At 34.7% G+C, this 13,950-nt stretch overlaps 1 protein-coding gene across 2 annotated transcripts in view; it reads left to right on the plus strand.

The window, feature by feature from the left end:
- Positions 1-13,950, plus strand: part of DNTT (DNA nucleotidylexotransferase) — a gene marked incomplete at its 5' end in the record, with an annotated part of 141,760 nt that overhangs the window by 99,310 nt on the left and 28,500 nt on the right. For both annotated transcript variants that reach the window (XM_079312924.1, XM_079312923.1), the window contains one exon: positions 12,986-13,088. In XM_079312924.1, coding sequence (XP_079169050.1) covers positions 12,986-13,088 — 103 coding nt within the window. The remainder of the gene's footprint in view (positions 1-12,985; positions 13,089-13,950) is intronic.

Raw genomic sequence — 13,950 nt, forward strand, 5'->3', positions numbered from 1 at the left:
GAGATGTCTTATTTCTGGTTGTCTTTTTCCCCCCTCCACTGTGGATGCAGGCAATCTATTTCGCAGTTCAAGGAATTTTAATAGAAAAACTGTCATGTTTATGTAACTTCCAGTACAGCTGAGCAGGAAGCAAAGAGAAACCTTTATTTTTATGGTAGGTTGATTCCATGGATTGTCCCATCACTGCCAAGTAAATGAAACCCAGGCTGAACATTTAATAAAATTCAAGCATTCTGAAAATTCATATTTTCTTCCTCACATGAACATTAGTATTGTCTTTTAAATTGTTTAAAGAGAACATTTTGATTTTTATAAATGCCAAAGTAGACACATATGTAAAGAACTTTTTGATGAAAGTTTCTGTGACAAAAGGATATGTTAAAAGAATAAGCCTCCTGAAACACCCAAGAGAATTAGCTAAAGAGAATTAAAATGGACGGGGTTTGAATTCACGTTTTCAATCCACTGCCAGAAAGCTTCAGGTCAAATTGTTGCTATAAAGCTGATGATGTTGCTAAAGTACCAGTATAGAAAAATAACTTGCACCTTCTTCTTTAAAATGAAATGCTCTATCTTAAATATAAACTTATATATATTTATGAGATTCTGAGTAACTAAAATAGAAATTTAATTCTGAACCAAGCAATTTTGTCTCGGACAGGAAAAAGCTTTAGCTAGTAAATGAAAACTGCCTTAGTTGCAAAATAATTTTTTACTGGTTGCAAAAAATAAAACAAAAAACTGTGACAAATAGTTTAATGAAAGCATTTTTAAAATATACACATTTTGTAATTAATAATGCAGACTTTTGTTTAGTTATTTCAGTAAATAATTTGAATGAAGCTGACCTTTCTTGTTTTTCTGCTGCATTATTGTTGATGTTGAAGAGGTCACTAGGTTTTTTTTCTAGCAACATACCTCTCACTTAGCTGAGGTTTTGAAATGTGGCGCCTGAGCAGCTTATGCACCAGCTGAGATGGAAGCAAAAAACTGGAAAGCTTCCTGACTTTTAAATCTAGAATTCATTGCAAGCATTCCATCCTGTCTTTAGGTATTTGGAGTACATATATAATCTATAGACAGCTCTGGCCAAATTTCTTCTCTGGCAGAACACCAGCAGAATGTGGACAGTGCACCTGAATTGGTTTTGAGACAAAGTAATAACTGTACATAATGGATAATCCAGATCTGGAGGGGTCCAGTGCTCTCCCAGCTTGTGTGAGTCTGTCCTGAAAAGTGCCAGTCACCAGTTACCTCCAAAGACAGAAGTTCTAAAAACCTTAACCTTCTCTTTCATCCTAATTTATTTTAATTTATGAAATTAATTTATTTTTGGACAGAAATAATTTTCTTTACCTTCCTCTCTCAGTAGTTGTTGCTGTTGTTTTGTTTATTTGGTTGGGTTTGTTTTGTTTTGGTTTTGGTTGTTTGTTTGTTTGGGTTTTGTTTTTTTTTTCTCTTAAAGTACATAATACTCTTATTATTCACCAAAATGTTGAGCATATGAGTACAATAATCTCTTAGCTGTATTCTTCAAAATTAGAGGTAGTTGAATTTCCCTGTCTCCCAGTTTGAATAAGTCTAAAATTGTCTTCAAGGCTTTCAATTAGGCCAAAAGAAACTAGGTACTTCAGGATGTCTGAGCAGATCTAGACTGAGATGCCTCATCTTATAAATAATAAAAAAATCTTCTCTCCAGTCAAGTCTGATTCCTCAGTATTCACTATATATTGGAATATGTTCTTTTTTCCTGCAGGTTTCAGAATAATTAAAATCTGTAAAATTGCTAGTAACTAAGGATCCTGTACCACTGTCTTACAGGCTGTTTCTTAAGAGTAAGAAAGCTTGTTTCCATAGAATGTGCTGACAGAAGAGTTCACACATGCAAAACTAGGTAGATGTTTTAAGACTAAATTCATTTGCATATCTCACATTTCAGCTGAATATATAAGATCCCAAATCCACATCAATACTTATTGGACTGTATATCTTTTTCAAACAGTGTTGAAGTGGTTTTTGTTTTGCCATTGATTGGCACTGGGCAAAATCTGTTTAAATAGGAAGTTTCTGTGATGTCATTTGAAATGCTTGATTGAAATTAAGTGTAATTTAAAGGATTTGCCGAGACAGCAAAAACAAAACTTCAGCAATATATGTCATGACTTTAAATAAAACTGTGACAGATTGGTATGATACATTTCATAAGCTTTAAAGCTTGAAATTACATGGACAGCTTCCAGGTACAGTTGTGCTATTTATATGAAATTGAGACAGCACTTGCAGTGATTCAAAGCTTAAGCATAGTTTCGTTTTGCTTGGTGGAATAGTGAATTTACTCCAAATAGAGGATTCAGAGAGGCTAAAACTGTTAGCAACAAAAAATCATCTTGTGTGCAAGCCAAAATTGATGATATTCAGCATCAGGGTATAATTGGTGACAGCCATGTTCAGGCATCAATATCATGGAAGGAAGACAAAAATGTTCTTCCCATAGAGGAAGAATTTCTTACTTGTGTGAGTGACTGTACCCAGAGAAGCTGTGGAGTCTCTCTCAAAGGAAATATTCAAGAGCCATCTGGATGTGACTCTGAGCAGAGTGCTCTGGGCTGACCCTGCTCGAGGGGGACCCCACTGGGGTCCCTTCCAACCTGACCCATCCTCTGAAAGCCAGAGGACAGCAGCACCATCCAGGCTCTGCCACTATTACAGTCCCGAGGGTGAGCCATACTTTCTAAATTACAAGTAGGTGACTAAATTCTTTCATTGGCCATTATCCTATTTTGTTGTCTTAGTAGGAAACAGACTGGTGGAAGACAGTTTTATGAACTATTTTGATAGTGTACAGTAAATTTGGTTGAAATACAATTTTGCAACTGCTTTTCACAGAAATTACTTTTCTGTTTTTAATGAAACTGAAGTTAAGGTTGAAGAGAAGTAGTTTCAGCATGTGAATAACAGGTGGCCATCCTCAAGATAATGTATACAGAAGTAGGTGAATCACTTTGTTTTTAATAGTTTTGTTTGTGATTATTTTTTTTAATTAGTTCTTCAAATTTTGAGTTCCATTCAGGTTTTCATGTTGTTCCATTACTATTTTTTTCATAGATGCTAATGTATAAGAGAATCCTTACACAGCCTTATTTTAAACCAAATATGCTTTGAAACAACAATTTGGCTAAAGGTCCATAGAAGGCAATATATAAACACACCATTCCCTGTTCATTGCTTTCACAGGGCAGGGAAATATTTTCACTTTTTTGCATAGAATATGTTTAACACAGTAAATAATTTAAATGCATAAAACAAATAATTAAATAATTTAAGTGCAAATAATCTAAGAAAGATTTCTCAGGTCAGTGAATAGGTCTAAGTTTAGCTACATTGGTCATTTAAGTACTTCAGTTGAATAACTGTTTTCTGATCTTTTCCTTTTATTGCATTAAACTAAATATCTCTTAAAGCAAAACTTATCATGACATGAAAAGGAGTACCCAAGTGTCTTTTATTCTGAGAAATGTCTGAATTTCTTTTGGGTCATAAAAGATACAGTCAAGCATGGCATGACAAACTTTGGTCTTTCAAAGTGCATTTAATGAGACGAGCTGAGTGCCATGCATTACCACCTTTTTTTTGAGGCCATGTAGTCACTGAGGGTGAAATTACATTTCAAGTAAATTTAAGTGCTATTGCACAGGTTTTTCACTGGTTCTCTTCACTTCAGTGATTTTTACCCTCAGAACAAAACTTGTAGAAATAACCAGTGATGTGGCCCTATCTGCTGCAGCAGGTAATGCTCCTTTCTCCTGACTTGATGCAAGAAGATCCTTTCAGTAATTAATTATCTGCATTGTTAGGTCTTTTCCTTAAAGATTTCATGAGCAGAAGCTACTGATGTGCAATAGCAGCAATACCCTGCTGAATAAATGAGAAAGCAAAAATGCTTGGTTTGTGTATTCTATATTAAAGCTGTATTCCCCTATGCTGTCTAGTAAGGTTTCTGATCCTACAGGGAAAGGATTAGAAACCCAATGCTGCTTCATTGCAGAGTTGGATTAACTTCAAAAATAAAATAAATACGTTCCTCAGCCATGGAAAATGGGTTCTGCCTCCAGTGAATTAGAATTACTGTTACACTGGGCAAGAAAAATAGCATTTTAATGAAGTGCCCACCCTCAAGCACTTTTTTCAGAGAAGATACCTGTGAATCCTTGCCAAATACTCACATAGTTCAGCTGGGTTTATGTTGAATTACTTGGCTGGGTGAAGAAGCTGCTATATGCTACCTTTGGCAATTCAAGGCTTTGTAGAAGCCTGATTTATAGCTGCCCAGGGGAACAGTTCTCAGTTTGCACTATGTTTTTATTTCAGAGATAGTGTTACCAAAATAATTATATTCTTAAATTAGTGAGAAAAGTAATTCTGCAGACAAAGCTATGACAGCATTTTTTTTATCCACAAATTCCCTCAAAATGAATCAGGGTAGTTCTCATAACTCTATGGTATCTTTTCAGTTAAATATATCATTATTTCAGTTTTAATTTTAATTGTCTTTGCTAGTGGCAAAATTTATTTCAGTCAATTTAATTAGATTATTGCTATTTTAGACATTATACAGCATCCTATTAAATCATTTTACAGATATTAACTATACCCTAGAAGAGTGCTGTAATGAACAATCAGGGAAGAATTAGCCCTCAGGGGGCAGGAATTCCAGAATTTCCTTTGATATAGAATAAAAACTCTCAGCCAGTTTGGATTGAGAATTCTGGAAATATTCAACTTAAAGTTTTTATCAGCTGATGCAAACCAAGTGCAGTAGGGTGAATGAAAGGCTGCCTTGAACTCAGCCATAATATGTTAGCAGAATTATCTTCCCACACTGGCACTTCTCATCTCCCCAGTTTTGTTTTTTGGTTTTGTTTTTTTTTTTTTTTGTACCTTACCACCTATGTAGCATTAGAAAAGAGAATTAATTTTGACACTGACTGGGAACCACTAGTGTCAAACTGCCTTTAAAGGCAATTAGGATCTAATTCAAATAACAAAACCAGGAGAGTAGAAGTTATCTGAAGAAGCCCAAGCCATAACTATCTTCTACAGAGCCCTGATCAGATCTTGGTTTATTGTTTTCCTCTTTGCTTCAGGCATGTTAATTTATTTCAAAAAAGCATGTTCTGACTGTGTTGGCATTCACTGAATCAGGGGTATAACCAATGACTGCCATAGATATTTGCAGTGCTAAGATGGGGAGCAGACTTCTTAGTTATTATTTTTAATAGCCATGCTTAAAATTGTCATCTAGAGTTTGTCATTAGTTTTTGCATAAAGTAACCTGGTAATCTCTACAGCTTTGTCATCCTATTTACTACCCTGTCCTACACTACAAGGCTTTCCCGAGTTTTAATTCTGGAATTGGAGTCATCTATGACTCTTAAAACTCCAAACTTAAGGAAGCATAATGTGGCTTAATGTGATAAACAGTAAAGATGAGCCTTCTGTTTAATTTGATGAACTATAAAATGGCATCTTGCTTTAGGCATCCTCATTGATCTTAGGTCTGTCATGTTTAAGGTGGGGATCAAGCACAGAGAACAAATGAGGCTGGTGCTGGAGTTTGGCATGTTTGAGAGCCCCTAGTTTATTCTGACTGAGTATTCCCTCTTTCCCTCTCCCTTGGCTGACAAAGTGGTCACTGCACAGTGTGAGTCAGGCTTGCCAACACTCACATTTTGTATTCTGCTGTCTCTGCTTTCTCTGTGTCAGTGTTTTTGGATTGTTAACTTTGGTTGAGCTGCTTTTGCACTTCAGTGAGCATTTATTTTCTTGCTACCTACTCTGTATGTATGTGAACCACCATGGCATTGACATTGTTGAATCTAAATGTTGTTTTGGAAATGTGGAGCTGACCTGAATATTAAGGAAAACTCCTGAGCTAAAGCTGGAAGTGATTTGAAGAAGAGCTTACTTGTGGTGTACAGGGCTTAGCTGGTCATTTTTGCTAGCAATGGGCTGGTACAGTATAATGCTGCTACTTGGGCTGGTAATGCTCTCTGTAGTCAGAATTTGCCAGAACCTCAATTTGTCAGAATATGTAACAGAGAGTTTCTGAGGAAGTAAGTTCAAATAAATGTTACAGCATTTTATTGTAATTTGGGAGACACTTTCTGTCACAAACAAAATAACTTTCTAACTACTCTTAACTATTACCCAGTTCCTGTTGAAAATGTAACAACCATGTTGCAAATGTAATAACTTCCATTTAACGAACTCCACCAGCATGAAATCTGTGTTTCAGAAACCCTTGCACAGTTCTGACTCTGCTCATTTCCTGTCAGTGTACTAAGTGTATAAGTATCAAAGGTTAATGTCCTTCTGAGTCAATAAAGCCATTTACTCTGGGTCCAGATTTCAGATCTGGAAAAAGGTTGGGGGAAAAAAATGTACTGGAATAGTAAACTTGTGATTAAATTTGGAATTCAGTAAATTATCTTTAGGCAAAATAGTCAGGGAATTGTACTTATTTGTCTACTTTGTAGACCATTGCATTTCTATTTTATTAAAACTCAGAGTAAATAAAGCTTAGTAATTTATATCTGAGGATGTGACACTATGTAACAAACTTTTGAAAATCTGTAGAGTCAGAGCCAAGAAATATTCTGTAACTATTTTGCAATTGGTAGAATTCTTCTTCTGTCAAACAGACAGGATTTTACTTTCTCTGTAATAGTTGTAGCACTGTCACACTCCAGTACTTAAAGCTTAAAGAATGTTTTTTCTCTTTGTAAGGGGTTTATATAAAGAAAATATATAGTTCTTCAAAGTTTGACTGACAGTAACTCAGAATTATTTTAATATCTGGCTGTAAGAAATTCTATATACCCTCATTAACTTCTTGGCAAAGACTGCTTAATAAGCAAATCCACAGGCATGCAGAGTACCTGGGATTTGAAATATAAATGTATGTTCTTTTTCCTGAAAGGCACATGTTGGTTGGAGATAATAGAAACAACTTAATCAGGACTGCAATTATTAGACAGAATTCCTGTGCCACTTCTATTTGGTAAAACTCAACTCCTGTCAAACAATAATTCTATGCTGCTGTTACAGTTGGAGTTACATGAGACCCAGCACAGGGGATACCTCCCTAGAGTAATAATATAGCTCTGATATCAGAACAGACAGAAAGCAATGTTTGCACCATGTGTACATATGTGTGCATGTTCCATTACAGCTGTAATTACAAGTTTTACTGTGCATGCACACTAAGGCTGCTAGGGTTCCCCCTCAGGAACATGTGTTTTATGGTATTTATAAATTATTTGTCATTTCTAAAATAAGTGATTCTGCTACTTACTCAAGTGTTCTCTTCACTGCTCAAACAAAAGATCATTGTGCTATATCCAGTATCTTCATTTCTTCAGCTATGTGTAACCTTCTGCAATGTTTAATTCCTTTTCCATTGCCACACAATCATCACTTCAGCAATTGCACCTGTTCTTCTTAGATATTTACACATATTTCTCATCTATATTAAAGAAAATCTTAAAATATCCTCATGTATTTTCAGATCACTTGGGGATGTCTATCTAGAAGCTGTTCTCCCTCCATTTCCCAAAAAAAGAATGCGGAGAAGATGATGCTTGATTTAACATATAATGAATTCCCATATTTCTTTCAACAAATAAAGGGCTTGTCATTTATTTATATCAACTTTTGGCATCTTAGGTAGGGTCCAACTTTCTATACAAATGATTTTCAGCTGAATTGCTTTTAATCTGAGCTCTCTCAAAGGAAGGGAGAGGGAAATCCTCTGATATTCTATGCAGACTCTCCACATGCTATGTAAGGCCCACTCCACATAGTACTGGTCTGGGATTACTTTTGCTGATTTTCTTAGCTTTCTCTATCAAAACAGAGCAATAAAATGCTCAAGAAAGAGATAAGTAAAAATCTTTCCAGTTTTATGGTGAATATTGGCTATATTCCTGATAGCAATTCCTGATGGATCCATTTTTTTTCACTGTCTTTCCTGATAGCCATCACTCTCCATAACATATTTCAGAGTTATGGGCTTTTTCTTGTTCAATGTATAGGCTGCAAATGTAATGGTTAAAATATTGGTTATCATCTGAGTATTATCATTAATATATTGTTTTACTAAATACAATCCAGTTACATCAAACAGATTAGCTTGAAACATTAGCCAACACCCAGTATTTGAGAGCTCATGTCTTCCTTCACAATTATGATTTTTCCACAGTTTTGACAGGAATAAAAGTTCAGTCACATATAAAGAAGCTTGAAATGCTTATGCCAAATGTTTACATTCATCATTATTTGCACCCATTTCATTGTACTATATTTTTTGCTGTTAAATGAGTGTATGATTTGAAGCTTTATAATGTAATTAGTTATATGCAATGGATATGTTGAATTCCAAGAACCCCCCAAAAATTATGCTTATTTAGTATTTATTATAGTTGATCAGACATTGGAAATAAGCACCTGTTAGTTGTTGGTCTACCAGGTTCTTAAATATATATGCTTAACTTTGTGCAAACAATTAACATTTCTGACTGTCTGTGGCAGTGTTCTCATGTGTAAAGTTCAGAATGCTTGGGCAAACACTGGAGGATTTAACACACATGGGAATTTGTTCAACACTTTTAATTCTATCATGCCAACAAGAATTTTCTCTGATTAAGGAATAGATAGTATTTGTTTAGTAAATGTAGTCATGGCTATGCTGGAACAGTTAAAACACAAAAAACCCAGAAACCAAACCAAAAATCCCCAAAACAACTCCAAAAAATTTTTTGAATTCTTCTATCTGTTTTTTGAGTGATAGAAATAGTAGTTGTCCAGCTTGTTTCCAGTCCAGATTCTGAGACTGCAGAACCAGTGGGACACAGTCATCTCTGATGGTCTTTCAGAGCAGCTATTGAAAATAATTTTCTTCTTCTGAATATTAAATGACATCTTTCACAAAGAGAGTGTTGAAGTGCCCTTCCTAAGATGTTTTGAGAATCAATTGAATTACACAGTATGGGCACTGTAAAGAAACAGTATTTTATACAGCTTGCATTTCCATTTTAATTCCAAAGTCAGGATATTTAGCTGACAAGAACAGATCTGAGGTAAATTGCCTAACTGGAGAACTGTTTTCACACAGAAGTGAAGTATGAGATTGAGAAGGATATGCAAAAACTATTATAATCTCACTCTGAAATGAGAAAAATATAGTTTATTAAGCAAAGCATCAGAGGAACTCCTTACCAAATAGCCTAAGTAACCCAAGGACAAATCTAGTATAGTGTTTAAGGTTTTAAATCCAGAAGTAATTGTTCTCATTCAGTAGTGATGTTTTGTGAGTAGTAGGGCAATGTCAGTCCATCTTCCCTCAGCTGAAATAATTTTATCAGAATCATCATTGATATGGCTTAGCCATTATGTATTATTTCAGTATCTCACAATATTCTGCACACACATAAATATTAAATGGCTAATCATGCAGGCATTGCTGTTGTAGATTAAGACAATATGATTATCCTTTGCCATACATTCATATCTTTAAGTTTTTGTAATGATGATAGTTATATATGATGATTTGGAATCTAATAACATCAAGAAAGATAATTCCAACAACCTTAAAGGTAGTTAATTGACTGCTAAAAACGTTTACCAGCTTTATACAAGTTTAGTCAGCCAAGGATTGAATACAGATAATTAATAGTGAACTGTCTTTTGTTGTCTTCAGGCTTGAATAAATTATTAGAACAAAAGGCAAGCTGCAATTTTCATTCTTTGAGGTGCTGGTTTTCTTATAGCTCCATCTCAGCAAAGGTTTAAATTTGAAGAGAAGAAATAGATGTAAGTGGATCAGAATAGGAAATTCAAAACTTCAATATTTTCCTGTTCAAAGCTTCAGAAACCTGAACTCTCCAGCTCTGTTTGTAATTACTTTGCTCCTAGGGTACATCTATGCTCCCATTTCACCGGAGCTGCAGCAATACCAGGTATAAGCAAATAATTTTCCAGATCCTGCTTATACCCAGGTAGAATGTAGAAACTAGACAGATTATCACTGTCATCTCATAGGAGATCTAGAAAATAGACAAGTTTCTGTGCAATTCTCATAGATGTTAAGGGGGTGTATATTATATTTACTAAAATGTCATTGCAGCTTTTTATTTTAAAAGAAGTACCCTCACTTTATATAAAGTCTTTGTGATTAGAGAATGTAAATTGTGGTGTGCTAGAATCAAATCCCTGCATCTCCCATCTTTCATTAGTGTGCTAAAAACAGGAGCTCAGGTGGGTTTATCTCAGGCCACCCTGAGATATTAAATGGGAGATTTGAAGATCCAGAGGAAGGGCAATGTAGAGTGCTGGCTGGGGTGCCTTTCTAGTGAGGAACTCTTAACACCCTGCTCCCTGTACCAAGTTCTGATTCTATGTTTTGTATTTAACAGCCAGTGAATGACAAATAACTTGCCCTTTGTGTAACTTTGAGTACCCATCAGTGTATGTTTGTATGCATGCACACACAAACACATATGTATATGTGAAAATCCTACTCTGCTGAAATTATTGGCCACCTTCAGCTTCAATAGAATGGTGATCTGAATCCATGTATTCCCTACTGCACCTTTATGCATGATTTACAAGCTGTGAGCAATGTATGTTATACATCTTTGTAATTTACTACTTTGTTTTTCTATTTTAAGGAAAATAATGCATTTTTCTAGGCTGAAATACATTTTTTGGTAAAGAGTACTAGTGGCAATTGGACCAAATGTCCCAGTAACAGCTTAATATTTTCAGTCAGAAATTTATCCATTGTGAATTAGTCAAAAGAATCTGAAATTTGACTGTGATGATAACTAATATTGTGTGCTAATATGAGATTTAAATTCTCTAATTTCACTAAAAAAAAAGCCTCCTGAAAACATTTCAATAAATGCTCTCTGTCTTGGGAAATAGAGGGCCAATGAAGCACCTTGGATTTCCTGTGATTTTAGGGCTTGATTGATGCAGGATTTTGTAGTTCATGTTAACCTAAAATGTGTCCATGTTGAGGAAGCATTTGGAATCAGCTCCCAATTCCATCAGCTTCCAATTTCTTCCTTTGATTTATTTAAAAAATAATTTTAAGTAAATATTCTTATGCCACTCTGCATCTGTAAGATAGAAATAGTAAATTCCTTCCCTGTGAAAAAATATTTTGAGACATGTTAGTAAAAAGTGCTATGTAAGAGCTTTGCATTATTATTGTAATTTTAGAGATAATGAATGGCATCCTACAAAATAGCAAGTGTTACATGGAATACTAAATATTTTCTAACTTCTTGAGTTTGAATTGCTGTTCAATTTCTAAGCCTAGACTGATGCTTTGTTTGAAACCTCTTTTGAAATCATTTCCACCTGTTTAAGCAATTTCAACTTTGTTGCAGACACAGCACAATAGTTGCATTATAGTGAGTTAGACTGCTTGTCAAATGCAAGCCCCAGACTTTCATCTCCTTACAACTTTGTGCTAATGCTGTTCAACTATCCATCACTTAGATGATTTCCTGTCACACAAATGGCAGCTGACAAGTCTGCCTATCAGCTCTGTTCCTACAAATTTCCAAGTTTAAGAAACTAGGTTCAGTTTTAGGCATTATTTTAAGTGAATAAATTATTTAATGGAAAAAAAACCCCAAAAAAACGAAAGACAAAAGATTTTTTTGAGTCACACAGTTTTATTTTCATTGCTTGAATAGCAGTTCACAAGTTCTTTAAGTGCTTGACACAGTGTTGACTGAAACCTTCCTGACCTATAACATCACATGCCCTTGTGAACATCAGCAAGAGCAGACTTTTCCCATAAACACACAAACAACATTTGGAGATGTGCTACACATAAGTGTCATTACTCCAGATTTTGGGTGCTTACTCCACCAAGTCCATAAAGGAGAATTATTCTCATTGCAGAAATTTCTCCTCTGCTCATTTCTCCTGAGGCTGGACTGTTTGTACTCTGTAAATGTGTATGTAGTTCCTGTTGGTTTACTGAGACAAAACCTTGTATTGGTTCTGCAATACTCAGATGGAATTGCACTGTGAGATAAATTTTCATGTGTTCTCAAACATTTTATAATTCAGAAGGGAAACATTTCAATAACATGCTTTTGCCTGTTTTCCAATGATAGCATTGTCTTAATCAGATTTACATTTAACACCTTCAGAAAGTAGATGAAAGACAAGTGGAATTCTCAGACTTAAACAGAGAAAAACTAGAGGTTATGACATAATTTTTCATTAAGAATATTTGCAATTAAATTTGTGCACATGGATTTAATTATGAAATCCTTAGTGTGTGTAATCAACAAGCTTTAGTCACATTAAAGATGAACGGTCCCCAAAAAAAAGAATAAATCTTGATCTCTGTAAAAAGCATTGTTATATTTAAAAGAAAGGCAAAATAATAAGAGGATTTATGTCTGCTTTTAAAAGAAACAATAAAAACGTTCATGGTTGCAGTTTTGTACATTAAAATGTCTATCAAAAGCAAAGAAGAATATTTTAATTTGTGGTAGTTTGACTGCCAAGTTTGACTGCTGTTACTGCACTGCATTAATATTATGTAACATGGTATTTTGATTATGCTTTTTTTAAAATCCAAAGATGACTGAAGTCTTTCTTTCTGGAACTTAAGGAGAAGAAAGAGAGTTATTTAACATTTGCAAATAGATCTGTAGTATCTAGTTGAAAACAGATGACATAGATCAAAAAGTTGTAATTATTATTTTATAAAGAACAGTAACAGTAATAGACCCCATAATAGAAATAAGATTCCATTTTAGTTATGTTTTAAACAACATTACTATCACTTTATTTTGCAAACTTTTTTATATTGCAGCAAAAATACTCTCTTTGAAAACAGAGCAAAATTCAACAGGAACTTAACTCTTTTAATGTCCTTGCTATTTATTTCTTCTAGGGGTAAGAATATTGGGCATGACATAGATTTTTTGATCACCAATCCAGGACCAAGAGAAGATGATGAACTTCTGCATAAAGTTATTGATTTATGGAAAAAGCAGGTATGAACTAAAGAACACTTGGCCGAAAGAGACATGTTCTAACTCTACTGAATTAAGGCTATATACTGCTTAAAGAATGTTATACTCCTTTTTACTCTGCAATCTTTTGGAGCAGGATTTTGCTCTATTTGGTTACTAACCATGATGATCTAGGTGCATCCTCTAGCCCTGAAGGCTGAAGTTGAAGGTTATATCAGAAGTGCACACACATTCCGTAATATCTTACCCTAAAAGTATGAAGCTACTCAGAGGTGAGAAATCAAGCCAGACAGAGTTTTGAGTATCAGAGAAAATTGTTCTTATACTTTGAAAAAAATGTCTATTTGTTTGATTTCTCCTGGTGATGGGAGTAGGTTTTCCCAGGGAAGCTGCTCCAGGGAGATCCAGCTTTAACGTAGTGGATTTGGGTGACCTCATGGTATGAGGTGTGCAAGACTGAAAGCTTAGGTACCAAACCTCAGGAATTCTGGCTTTGTTTCAGTCCAATAATTAGAAATTCTCTCAGCTTCCATTGAAATACTGAACAATTGACACAGTTTTCCATTTTGTCTGTGTTTGGAAGAATGCACACAGCATGAAAGCTCCCTTCCAACTCAAGCTGATAGACAACAGTGTCATTTTATAGAGGAATTGCTCATCTAAGGGATAGATTTTGGGTTGTTTTGTTGTGATTGGTTTGGTTTTGGTTTTTTTTTGGGTTTTTTTTTTTTTTTTTTTTTTTTGGTTTTTTTGTTTGGTTATTTTTTTGTGTGTGGTTTTGTTTGTTTGTTTTTCTATTCAGCTCTTCAGGTTCCAGCAGTTTTCAAACTGGAAAGGTCTCAGTTATAACAGGTACAGGTAGCCAAAATATTCCTGGGTCAGA

The sequence above is a fragment of the Erithacus rubecula genome (assembly GCF_903797595.1).
Source record: "Erithacus rubecula genome assembly, chromosome: 9".
Classification (NCBI taxonomy): Eukaryota; Metazoa; Chordata; class Aves; order Passeriformes; family Muscicapidae; genus Erithacus; species Erithacus rubecula.